General features: G+C 34.0%; 1 protein-coding gene across 4 annotated transcripts in view; it reads left to right on the top strand.

Moving 5' to 3' along the window:
• The first annotated feature begins 3,066 nt into the window (after positions 1–3,066).
• The window catches only part of LOC121383125 (poly(U)-binding-splicing factor PUF60-like), a 32,403-nt gene continuing 21,202 nt past the window's right edge, over positions 3,067–14,267 (top strand). Inside the window, exons 1-2 of one of the 4 annotated variants that reach the window (XM_041512925.1) lie at positions 3,067–3,131; positions 6,608–6,644. Coding sequence is in view for 1 of the 4 variants with exons in the window: in XM_041512923.1 (XP_041368857.1) it covers positions 3,099–3,131; positions 6,608–6,644 (70 nt within the window). In the remaining 3 variants the exon portion in view is untranslated. Of the gene's footprint in view, positions 3,132–6,607; positions 6,649–14,267 lie in introns of all 4 variants that reach the window. The other 3 variants (XM_041512926.1, XM_041512923.1, XM_041512927.1) reach the window with 3 other exon arrangements.

The following is a 14,267-nucleotide window of genomic DNA, read 5'->3' as shown; positions in this document are numbered from 1 at the left end:
CGGTGGCAAGTAGCAACTGTATACATATATGCACCGATCTAGGTACTTAGTTTGAAGAATTTTGATTCCCGCCCCCTAAATATAGGATTTTAGTAGGCTTACTTGAAACAATGGAGACGTGACGTTAGCTGTACATGCTCAGTTCAGAGCGAGGTCTTTGACTGCTTGTGTTTTGATCCATCACATTTCAGTTTAATATCTGTCGCAACATCGAACAAAACTACCAAATCTGACCTGGAGAGATCAACACTTAACAACAGTGTTGGTCTAGATCGACCTGAACTCATTAACGATAACTGTGGGAAGGTTCTGTGTTTTAGTATACAATGAAAAGGCATATCCTGGTGAAATAACTGACTACTGAACAAGGTGATGTTCAGGTTAAATGTATGAACAGCATCGGTAGAAATATACCGGCCTCGGTGGCGTCGTGGTTAGGCCATCGGTCTACAGGCTGGTAGGTACTGGGTTCGGATTCCAGTCGAGGCATGGGATTTTTAATCCAGATACCGACTCCAAAACCTGAGTGAGTGCTCCGCAAGGCTCAATGGGTAGGTGTAAACCACTTGCACCGACCAGTGATCCATAACTGGTTCCACATAGGCCATGGTTTGTGCTATCCTGCCTGTGGGAAGCGCAAATAAAAGATCCCTAGCTGCTAATCGGAAAGAGTAGTCCATGTAGTGGCGACAGCGGGTTTCCTCTCAAAATTTGTGTGGTCCTTAACCTGACGCCATATAATCGTAAATAAAATGTGTTCAGTGCGTCGTTAAATAAAACATTTCTTACTTTCGGTAGAAATAAAAAAAATTGGCCAAATTTAAGAGAGGATATCAACTGGTATGATGAAGAAGATATTCTGTGTCTTAATTACTGAGCCGAAAAAGGCTGAGGGCCCCGATAAACTAGGTATTATCAGGTAGAGCCAAAACTTTGGGAAGAAATCAGGGCTTCTAGAATTTTTATAAAATCCACTAGCCATGGGATCAGTGATTTAAAAAATTTACTAGCCACAATTAAAAATTCACTAGCCCTACTTTAGTTTGAGTTAATACAATTTCATTAAGTAATAGTAATAATCAGATATGTCACATAAAGAGAGAGATAGCACTTAAAAACACTAAGATTGGGGGTTGGGGTGGTGGCAGGATATTCATATTTAGAAAATAAGACTTAATTGCAACATTTGACAAAGAAATATTCACTAGCCGTCAGGCATGGCAATAGTAGTTATTTACTAGCCCAACATTGAATATCACTAGCCATGGGAGTGGAGCTACCATAATCTAGAAGCCCTGGAAGAAATAAAAAAGAAACTGGAACTCCGTACACATTAAACATTCACTATCAGTATGAACGTTATAGTTGTTTTTGTAAAAGCATAGTGTTGGTGTAGATGCAATCAAATACGTATAGGCCTATACTAGTGTCGTTTTATTAATTTTAAATTTTCATGTTTCCAAGTTTGGTTATAATCTTTTATTTAAGAGTTTATGTCCATGTCATTGGTGTAACATGGCATCATTGGTGTATCAGTTATGTCATTGGTGTAACATGCTGAAATGTGTCTTTGATTTATTTTAAAGTACTTCGACCAACACATTGTGATGATTCAAGGAATAGCTGTATGTATTATGCCTCTCAATAGCCAACAATATTGCAGATTAGTGTAACCAATAAATTATGAACAATGTTAGAATGCGTGTTACAACAACTGTGATTCAATCATCGGGTACCATTTACAGATATATGCATCTAAAACATATATATATTGACATTTTGTTAGTGAAATATTGATCAAAGACATAATATTTAACATTCTAGTCCGAAAAACACATCACATAGTTATTCCAACATACCTATAAGAGATACCAAGTGTCCCGTTACACCAATGACATGATTTGCATTTAACATGATTATATTTGATTCTATTTTTTTTCAAAATAAAGCTATAGTGCTCGCCAATCTATAGTTTCTTGTCAAGAAAATATTTAATGTTGATATCATGCAAGAATAAAGTTCATTGAATCAACTTATTCCATTACTTATAAAGCTTATGAAAAGTTCCACTTTCTGGAGAATGACTCAGGATGTTTTTAACAAAAAGTGTATCATAATAACATTTTATTACACAAATTTACCACATAAATAATAATAATAATAATAACATACACACACAACATCTCATAAAGATAGCATACCTGTCAACTCTCACGCATTTGGCGTGAAACGGGGAGTCTCACGCATTTGTAATAAACATCACGCTTTCACGCAACGTTACTAGGCAGGCTAATCGCACACTTTTTCTAAAAATAAAAATATTTTATAATCGTGTTTTATATTTTAAAGCTGAATGGAATTATATGCTGATTATGCAGGTCTCTGAATTCGTTACCTATTAATAATAATACAGCATATTGAACCTATCCTCGGTTCAGTACCAACAATCATTCGCGGGTGCTATCGATGATCAACTTGTATAGTTTAACATTAACCGTATTAATTAGTAAAACTTGCACTCGCTCGATTTTTTTTTTTTTTTTTTTTTTTTTTTAGAGATTTCCATTTTGGACTTAAACAAAAAACAACAAAAAACTTCGCCCTGAACCCGATCAAGAGCCTGCAGTCCCTGGACCCTGATTTCTAATTTTCTCATGCCTAAAAATTCTTACAGGCTGACAGTTCTTAGATAGTTTGCCTATAATGGCGAACGACTTAAAATTCAACAGATTAAATTGTGAGATAAATTGGAAAGTTTTTTTATATTATTATTTTTTTAATAATTATTATTGTATTAGATACGCAAATGATAGGCACTTTATAAGAAATATAATTGAAACTGTGAACCAGGTTTGACGGGATTTGAATCACTGTCGTCAGCTTAAAAAAACGGTGGCATGCTCCACCATCCCCACATTTATGGGCATATATTGTTCACATTTCAAAGCAAAAGTTAATAATTGTGTCGTTAACCTGTCATTATTATATTTGCAATTCCTTATTCCGCATCGAATTTTGGATTCTAAATTTATGCAAATCGCTACTTGCATAAGTGTGGAGAATAAATGCAATTTGTAGATCAACTGCCTCTCGGGGATATGGATGGATTCAACGATATTATGCCACCAGAGGTTAGAAATATTTTAACAATAGATACCTAAATAGATGATGATACAAAATTGTCGTATATTTACATAGATTCTGTTATGGCATTTATAAGCGACGGCATTTATAACATTAAATATTCGCAAAATAGAAACATGGCCGCCATGACACTGGGCCTAGCTCAATTTGTCTGCATGATTAGTAAGACTTGACAACATGTAGGGTATTTTTTTTTTTATTGAGGGTTTTCAGCATATCTACTAGTAATATTTGTTTACTCCCAAACAATGTATAGTGTTGTGGGGAATAAAATTGCAATGGCTTTTTGGTGTGTTAAATTACCGGTAAAGACCACAAAACATCACAAATAAACTGAGCTGCCAGGTTGTAGTTCATCAAAATAAATGGCAAATGTACTAGTTGAGTTGATGTTTGTTGTTTTAAACCAAATTCTATATAGTGAAACAAGAAGTTGAAGCTTGTGTGAAATCATTTTAAATTTTAAATAAACATGATACGCCATGAGAATGAAAGTTATAGATTTGCGTCCACCGCCCACATGCCATGAAAGGTAACGCTAAATTTTTTAATTATTTACAAAAAAAAATCATTATTTGCACAAAAAAGGCACTTAATGATCATCACACAAATTCAAGTTCGAAATCGTCAATAGTGGTAATGTCTACGAGGTCCTTCGCGCCAAAACTGCCATCTCCGTCATAAATTCTGAAGTGTAGTCCAGTAGAGCATTGAATCTTCAAGCAGGAAGCAGTATATTCCAAACATTGACGAAAACTGTCGAACTTTTGATGTGTCGACCTCATTTGGACTTGAATCTACTGTGGAAATAATAGATCAAAATAATGAAAAATGAAAAAAAGTCTCATGTGTTTTTAAAATTGTTCGGACGCAAATCTATAACTTTCATTCTCTTGGCCTAACAGGGTATGCACTTGGGATTCTTTTTTGACTGGCCAATCGGGCCACTCACAGCATCACTTTGACTCGCCCATACAACTTTTGAATGGCTCACGACCGAATTTTATTTAAAAAATAACTTACTTAAATTGCACTTTAAAAACATGTTATTATATCATACAAACAATAATAACACAAAAGAACGAAACAGAACTTGTTTTAGTTTATATTACAAACTGTTGTAATTAAATTATAATTATTATGTTGTCACGGGACCCACACTATCAAACATCTGGAATGTTTTACCAAGGCTTGGTCATGGAATGAATAAGATGCTTTTATGGCCGTATGACAAGTAATTAAAAAAATACTAAGCTGACAGCAATCTTTACAAACAATAATCACATCCACTAGAGAAATAAACACACAACACAAGTTAAAAGGTATAATCACTATTTAATTATGAAATGGATAATGATAATGATAACAATATTTCTAAATCATACAAAGTAAATCACTACAATAACGTAGTAGAATATTGTGTCAATATTATACAATAATGTGAGCTAGTACTATTTGTTAATGTCAGCCAATATCAAACCGGGAACTAATTACCAAACCTGACTGTTGACATCGTTTGCAGTGACGATTGGGTGTTTGGAATAGTAGACTCGGTATATTCCATAAGAAACAAAAAAGTTCCAATACAATGTAACTTCAGAAAATCTCAAACTCGTAAACTAAATCTTTCTGCGAAACACAGCGTAGCGGAATGTGACAAGTTGTTCCTATTGTAACTAAATGGAAAGTAAAGACGGACATGGCCGAGGTGTTCCGATTGAACCTACAGATACATTTACATGGTCAACGTTTTCCAAATACATATTCAAAACCGGCCGAGGCATTCTGAATGGTTTTAGACTGTTCGATAAACCGGGGAAGTGGTCACTGTTATGTCCTATATGGGTTTGGTTGCGCTGATACTAATAGGAGCCCAGTTGAAAACCATAAATAAAAAAATAACTTTCCGATCTCTTACAAACATTAGTTATTTGCATTTTGAGACATAATACAATATATGCGGAAATTTTCAGTTGACAGGCGGGTAACAGATGATAAGGTTTTGACTTGCTCGGCTCTATTTTGACTCGCCATAGGCAATTGGCTGACCATAAAATGCACACACTGTGATAAAACTGTTCAGCACTGATTAAGCTGTTATTTATAATGGACATTATTTCATTCATCCAGATATCCCAAAGCTTGTTTTAATATGTTGAAATGTCACGATGAAACTGGTAAAATTATTTGGGTATCACGTGTAAGAACACTGTTGTTTCAGACAGGGTTTTCTTTAGCCTGGAGGGACGTAGTTAGTGTGGTTCTTACTATGTCCGGATCTTGTTACATATCCTATATCTATACCGTATATCGCCGTGTATTAGCTGACTCTGTGGATAAGTCAACCCCTTAGTTTCCCCCTCAGTATTTGGTACAAAATGGTTGGTAAGATGTATAAGCCGACTCAACTTTTATGTAGTTAAAACAGGCAAAAATATAGATATGTCCGATCGAGATACTGTTGATCTCGGACTTGTAACAGTGAATCATGGGGATTTGTTTTGGTGAACCGATCAAAGTACAGTGTACAAAAACTATTTTAATAAAGATTTTACGATAGCTGAACAAGAATATTAACGGTTTATTTTTAAAAATCCTTTAATGTGGAATAACATTATTATGTTCTTTTTATTTCTCATCATATTTCAGTACCCGCCGATATTTGATTGTATTTTCTTAGATATTTTTTGTTGACTCCGTATATTGGCCGATCCCTCTTCTCATGGTGGTATTTAGAGGCTTGAAAAGTTGGCTAATACACAGCGATATATAGTAGCTGGTATTCAAAACTTGTGGCACCATGTTTTAACTGTTTCTCAACTAATATAGTGCAAGAAATGGACACACAAACCAAAAATGTATAACCTACCATACTCAATAAATCCTGATTGAAGTATGTGCATCAAATTATTAACAAAATAAATCTTCCAACAGTAACTTAAAAAATTTCAGCGCCATTTTAAATTTGCTACATAGAGGATGCGGAACGTGACTGTCATCGACATCTGAAGTCCAGACCACATTGTTAACTGATAAATTACTCTTCTACCTTTAATTACTGTTAGATTTCCACCACATTTATAATACTACTTTTAAAGAGAGAATGAGAACCATTTAAAAAAAGCACTAATTTATTTTTGGCCATAAATGAAATAAAAACACACGCATCCCAAGTTAATATTCCTGTAGGTGTCAGAAGCTGGGGATGGGTGGGTGGTGGTGGTAGGGGGATCTGACCTTCAACTCCGAAGATAATGCATCCCCTCCACCCAGTTAACAATTCAGTTGATATACAACTGCCACCACCACCACCACATCCAGCCTCCTCTCCCGAATCCCTCCTATTTTTTTTATTTTTTTTTATTGCAGTTTGAATATAATTGGCTAAAAAAAATTAAAATATCATTTTGATATTTGATAATTAATATATACACTTGTAAATGTGAATTCTTGTCTATTTTAGGATGTTCAGCTGGCCAAGAAAATGAAAATGGACTATGGTAGGTTCATTATGATGACCTTTTGTTCAAGCTGTAAAAGGCTCAACTGGAACTGGTCAAGCAAACTTTGATTATTCAAAGATAACAAATTTGTATGTTTCCATTGTATAATGTTGATCATTAAAAGTTTTAAATTTGCTAAACAGCTTCTTAATAGTAAATTATGTTATGTTCCTGGTAAACATACATCGGGTAATTTCTTGGTTTGCAAATCTTAATACAGATATTAATGTCTTCAAAACTTTCTTAATTTTCTGTTACATAAATTTGCCAGTGGAGGCTGACATTTCTGTTTTTCTGACTTGACTGATTTGTGGGGAAATCTTTCTCTGATGTTGAGAACTGTTTTTAAACTGCATATTCAGGCTGTATGTGAATTTTTCTATTTTATAATTTTTAAAATGCATCTTGACCCCAGTAATGTAATATGCATACATGTATATTGCCAGGGGGCAGGATTTAGCTCCGTCGGTTGAGTGCTCGCTTGAGGTGCTTGCGTCACAGGATCGAACCACCTTGGTGGATCCTTTCAGCTGATTGGGTTTTTTCTCATTCCAACCAGTGCACCACAACTGGACAAAAGCCATAGTATGTGTTTTCCTGTCTGTGGGAAAGTGGATATAAAAGATTCCTTACTGCATTAAAAATATGTTGCAGGTTTCCTCTGTTGAGTACGAGTCAGAATTACCAAATATTTGACATCCAATAGCCGATGATTAATTAATCGATGCGCTCCAGTGGTGTCGTTAAACAAAACAAACTTTACATGCATATTGCCTGACTACATATATTTACTGAATGTCTTGTCTTACAAGTTGTAACAGTTTTTCTTTACAACATATATTTTCATTTGTTTATTTACATCTTGACCATTACCAGTTCAGCTTTTTGTAGTTTGTGCAGTTTTGTTGATTTGTTTATTACATGTAATTTATGCTTGAATCCAGCCTTCTTAAGAATATACGTTTATAACTAAATGTGTTTCATTAAAAATCAATAATGTTAATTTACAATAATTTGCTAGGTCTGCATATATATACATACATATACACCTGTATAAATTTCTATACATGTGGTACGGTTTTTTGTTACACCTTCCACAACAAAGCATCGTGTTTGTTTTGTACTGTTATGTCTTACACGGCCCACTGGGAGCCAGTTATTTTTGTCAGTATTTGTGTGTTCTCATTAAATGCATAACATAAAGCACACTACATGTACAATTGACGATGCACTGTAAAACAGGCTGGTCTTAGTTTTTCTTTTCAGATGGCCCAAAAACGTTGCTTGATCAAAATTAGAACTCCAGTGACCTTGCATTGGGTTTTGCATCCTTTTGTAGGTATTGTCTCCACACCGATGAAATGGTCTCTATTATTCTGTGTACAAACAGTTGTTGATGTTACTGTATATCAACTTGTATATATATGTGTACATTAGATTTTTTAAAATGTGTTCTATTTGCTGTAAACCAACTTGTCTTTATATTGGAGTGTGTGTGTGGGGTGGGGGGGTGGGGAGTGGGGTGGGGGGTATGTGTGTTGCAGTCCAGTATTACTTACAAGACATTCGTGCTACATGCATAGGTTGTGTACTGTATATAGGAATAATAAAACATGATGTTTAGTCCTGTGCAGTCCAGTATTTATAAGCATCTCATGGCAGGTGCATGGGTTGTGTACATTACGAGAATAATAAAACACTAGTATCAGACCTCTGAAAATTAAAACCTACTACAACTACTAAATCATTTAAATAATGGATAAATGGAAAATTGTTTACCCAAACTCAGACTTGACTTTTTTCTTTGGGTTTTCTTTGAGGTTATTTTTTTTTTCATCAATAGTTCAAATTTAACTTAAAATTAGTGGAGGTAAGTTAGACGCTCATTAGCCAAAATGTGTTTAAATACATACTACACAAATGGTCAGTTAATACATACAATTATGGGCCGAATTTACAAAGTCTGTTTGGCTTAAACACAGGTGTTTAAGCATTGTAAATGCATACTAGTTATACACGTGTAAGACATAAACAGGCTTTGTAAATGTTGTGTATATATTTTTTATCAGGTTCTGTTACAGATCAAGTTTAACTTTCATGGCAATTACCTGTTTTTATGGCCCTGGAATTTAGGAGATACGGAAAAAATTGGACCCGGTAGGGGACATGTATTGCTTTAGCAGTACTGTTATAATGCTTGTGTAATCTATGTTGTTTACCAAATAGTAAGATGCAAGCTTACATTAAATTAACAGAGATGTGGACTGTGACACCTTATTAATGTTGGGAACGTCCTACAGACTTGTTTTAATTTAACCATTAGGGGCAAGATGAAGCCATGATGAGGGGGGTAATAGCATTTTGTGTTGGTATAGGCCATTATAATTTGAATACTAGATTTTTATCAAAAACAACGTATGGTGGGGCCTTTATCCTTGGGGCGTGACTGATACTATATATATCAGGGCTCAAAACGGCCTGTATGTTCTGTTTGGGTGACTTAAATATTAAAAAATAATGGTGTTAGTCACCCAAATAATATCTTCTTTAGAGCTATAATACATGAGACACTATTAATATTTGTATTCTACATTAAAATCTTGCTCGTGGTTCGCTTACCATAATTTGTCAACATGCATTATTATTTTTTGGCCCACCATATTTTTGGGCGAGTTTCGAACCCTGATATATGTAGTTTTAATTTATAGTGGCCTTATTTTGCATATGTTATAATTTATCTTACACAGTACTAGTTATTTATTGGTTGTTATTATGTGGTGACATTTACACATGTATCTTCATCTTTGTATTATTGTTGTCATATACATTTTGTAGTACGTACAAGGACATACTATTTTTTGTCGGTATCCATTGCTAATTTAGATACTTATACATTTATGTTCTCAATTTTTGTCAGAATATAGAGGCTATTTCATGGGGGTTTTCGAATACGATTTTTATGTCAACGAGTGGTGTGTGAAAACAATATTTTCACACATCACGAGTTGACACAAAAATCGTATTCGGAAAAATACCATGAAATGGTCTATTCATTATATACATATTTCCTAATTTTTGACAATATCTTTCGCTTTTTGGTAATATCTTTCGCTTATCATATCAAAAACACGTAACGTCATGATATATTTCTTCCTATGGAACTTTGCCAGAAAATTTACTTTACCATAGACTTTTAAAAAGAAATTTGATTAAAATTTATCTTTATTAACATTTATTTAACAATACTGCAGTGCAAACATACCTGACAAACTGATCCTCTAAAAACTCCCACAAAAACAAAACGAGTCGAATGCCGTTAAATCCTTACACTTACACTCGATGACACTACATTGTGTCATCATTATTTAGCTTCGTATTCAATTCGTTTTAGATATTTTATCGTAATTGCACTTCGTATCCCTTTTTTGTAGGTACAGTTGTTTAAATTACGTTTTTTATTTTTCAAATATGATCAGATGCATTGGTAATCATCAAATTTAAATACGAAGAACCGAGACGAAGGGAGATAATTTAATCATGCACTTTAAAAAAAAAGTAAATACGACTTCTATACTTTCACTGTAGCTAAAATACAGTGAAAATATGACACTTCACCGGATATGACTTTTATGGTTTCCGTAGATCTGTATATTTCATTGCTATGTATATAATTAAGATTTTTATGTGATAAATATGGTACCCCAAAATATAGTCTGGAATTTGAAAATGTCCTTTGTTATTTTTCAAATTGGCTTCACACATTTAGTTTGATTAGTTCAAGTTGTGTGTAAAACTAGTCAGTTGGCAGTGTGGATGAAGGATAGAATTACAGATGTTCTCATTATGAAACACAGTTTCAAAAACAAATACCTTGAGGCACTTTGATGTTTTTGCCAGAAAGAACTTGTTCGGTGTTGTGCTATGGGATTGAATGCAACCACAGGGTAAATGGGTATGGTTATGGTTTAGGATTAGGGTCAAAAAAATTATACCTTAATGATAAGGCATTAATTTTGTCAAAAGGTTAACTTAAAAAAATAAAACCTACAATTTTTATTTTGGGTATGGAGCCATACCCGTTTTACCCTCTGGCAGAAACCCTGCCTGAGTGGCAGCCTGTGTAGGGCACAGAGAAAATGGCAGACATCCATTGTGACATACCTTGTATTTGTATGTAGTGAACTTTTTTTTTTCAGAGATTGTTTTAACTTTTAGTATTTATCTAGAGATTGAGCGATTGAGAGTGAGAGATTGAGATTGATTGATTGATTGATTGATTGTGTCTGTGGCAATGAGATAGGCATTACACATGTTCATAAATTTATTGTATGTACTCCAGCTACTAAAGTCTGATTGTGCAACTGCTGAGCAGCCTTATGAATGTGACCCAGACACATCCCATATACATTCAGTCCTGACTCCCAACAATATGACCCCAGAACAAGATCAGGATCATTTCACATTTGGAGCTTTCTCTAATTGTTTGTCACTTGTGATTTACTTTGAGGATGAATTTTAACTGCGCACCCCTTAGCCCCATGGATCTGACTAATGATTATGTGTGATCATTTTACCTTCAGTTGAATTGAATTTAAAAAAAAAAAATATTCTTGAATCCTTGTTGAAGAGTTCATTTCCAAAATGTGATAATAGGTATTTACATCACAGGTATTAAAATAAGCATAGTGCATGGTAACCCATGTAGAAATTTCCACAAAATAGAGGAATGATAACCTATGCATTATGATACATTCATGAAGTTAACAATTCCTATTTTCATTAGGTAAAAAAATCCCATTGCAGATACACTGCTACTTTGTTATTCATTCTTATTGCTTATTGTAATGGTACATGTATATATTTTTGATAAAAACACAACCAATCAAAATTTAGGGTGTGTAGTTTTTGTTTTTGTGGAGAACGACTTTATTGACATGTGGTAACCTCTTGGTAATCTGAACAACCGTTCTGGACTTATTTCGATGTCTGTATTCATTAGGCATAGATTGTGGTTTATTATAAACTTTGTACAGTTGTACTAATTAATGTGTCAGTATGCCTTCACTGTTAACTCTAAAATCTGGAAATGGCATATATCACATTTTGGAATTAAATTCTTCACCGCACAAAAAGTATACATGTATGTAATATTGGCACCAGGGCAAGCTGTAAATTTGTATCAAATAAAGATAATAATTTTATTGTTTGAAACCATATAAAAGCTACTAAGGAGAAGGTAGTTTAATTTTTCTCTAATGTACTCTAGAATGTGTAAAGATACTTAGATAATACTGATTGGTGACACTTCACTCGTGCAAGATAAACGGTATTGCCGAGTAGACAGTTGGGTATAATCTATTTATTATCCATTTTCAATATTTTTATCATTTTATGGAAGATTTTGCGAACCATACTGTCGTTGAAAATTAGTTAGCAAATTGAGAACAAGAGGCAGCGTTGCGTCATAGCTGTGACATACGTATCGCTGATGACGCAAGTTAGTTGTTGATACAACTTCCACCATGGAAACTGTTCTTACACACAATTAACCGCCTATAGTGAAGTACTGTTTATGATGTCAAAACGTATCTAGGGGAAGAAATGAGTTTTTCTTTTCTAAGGGAAAGATTACTCTTTTTTTTTCCCCACTTCTCTCTGTATTGTAGATGAGTGATTGCTTGATTTACATATTGACTGACTGACTGACTTATCTTTTTTCCTTTAAATATACAAACATTATTCAACCTTTTTGCTTTTAAAATTAAAATATTTTTATTATTAAGTGTAGATTCAAATGTTTGAATGAAATAGAATATTAACTTCTAGCAGAAACTTGTAGATATGTTACATATATTAAGTAAAATACAAATGTGATAAATGTATTACACTTTTGCAGCCTTCTGCCATGACCAAAATCAAGGCGAGCTTAAGATCACTCTCCTGAAATGGTTCTAGGCAAGCAATCACTCTCCTCATTAAATGTAATGTAGTCATAATAGCTGTTGATGCATGGTATTGTGGTCTATTAGAGTGCGCCATGCGGCCCAATACCTCTGACTTCAGCACTTGAGGTTTCTGTTAGGGTTACCTCACTCTTAGTCCATATCAGTCTAGCCTCTACCCATTGACCAGTCCAGCTTGGGTGTCCCTAACAGAAGCCAAAGCTCCTGCTGGCATAGTTATCTGGATCACTGAGACATACTAGCCCCCTTACCACATCAAGGAATGGACTATGAAGGGGGATTATTATGACTGTATTAAATGTAATGAGTGATTCATTACTGTTTACTAAATACGTGTATTATGACAAAGATTTTATAGTGTACATGGATTTGTTTCTAACACTGAAAGAAGTAAACTTCAATTTTAAATAAAAAGATAAATACAAGTGTAGAGGGAGTGCTCTCCTAAAACATTTCCAGGCGAGTGCAGAAAGGATTGCAATTGATCACTTGCCTTTCCTTGTGAAGACTGGATTTTTTTAACACTGGACCCCAAAATGTTGAATACATACATGTACATAGACTTAAATATAGGTTTGGGATTTTTTGTTTTTCGTTAGAATACTGTATATATCATCATCACATATTCATCGTCACATATGTGATGTTACGGTTTTATTTGTTGAAGCGACAATTAAAAACAATATATGGCATTTTAAAATTTATTTATTATATTTCAATCTGCACTTGTACGTACATTGTACATGTAATACACCAACAGATGTGACTTAGGTAACTAGGTGCAAGTGATTGGTTCTGAAATAATGCCTTGTTCTCTTTTTCTGTCTGTATTTTTATAGGCAATCAAATCATCTCTGTGCTGTCCTGTGATGCTGAGAGGCAACTGTATACAGCTGACATTTCCACAACATGATTTGATTCTGTTTTAAACGACTTGATTTAAAAAAAAATAATAATATATGAATAAAAGTTGGTTTTTGCAAGCCACATGATTTCAGATTTTATAAGAAACGTTTTTCAATTCAAAGCTCTGTCACAGTCTGTGATCATGTGGAAACCATTCTTCAGTAATCCTGGTAATTGCAGTGATAATGGGTACCAGATATTCGGCTTTGTGATTTTGCCAGTATGCTATTGAGATGCTACTGAAAATTTCCATGGAATCGTGTGGCTTGTTTTTGACTAGTTTAAATGTTACTGGAAATGACATTGACTGATATAAAAAAACACAAAAAAAAAACAACCCCAGAGCAGTGTGGTGTTTATATCTATTTTAACATATTTATTTATAAATTGTAGTATGAAGTAAAAAAAGTTATTGGGTGATGGGGTTAAAAACAAAATCAACAACAGTTACCCTTTTAACCCTCTACCAGTCAACTGGAGTGGACTATAAGTTGTCTGTCCATCCCACATACTGTTTTCCAGATTTAATTTCTTTCACAATGCCACAAAATATGCAGCTGAAATTTTATGTATGTCTTTATTATGTAGAAAGTTAAAGTTTGTTTTGTTTAACGACACCACTAGAGCAAAATTGATTTATTAATCAATGGCTGTTGGATGTCACATTTGATAATTTTGATATATAGTCTTAGAGAGGAAACCTGTTACATTTTTCCATTAGTAGCAAGCGGTCTTTTATATGCACCATCCC

The sequence above is a fragment of the Gigantopelta aegis genome, chromosome 10, assembly GCF_016097555.1.
Source record: "Gigantopelta aegis isolate Gae_Host chromosome 10, Gae_host_genome, whole genome shotgun sequence".
Taxonomy (NCBI): domain Eukaryota; kingdom Metazoa; phylum Mollusca; class Gastropoda; order Neomphalida; family Peltospiridae; genus Gigantopelta; species Gigantopelta aegis.
This window is presented reverse-complemented; position numbering and strand designations above follow the sequence as displayed.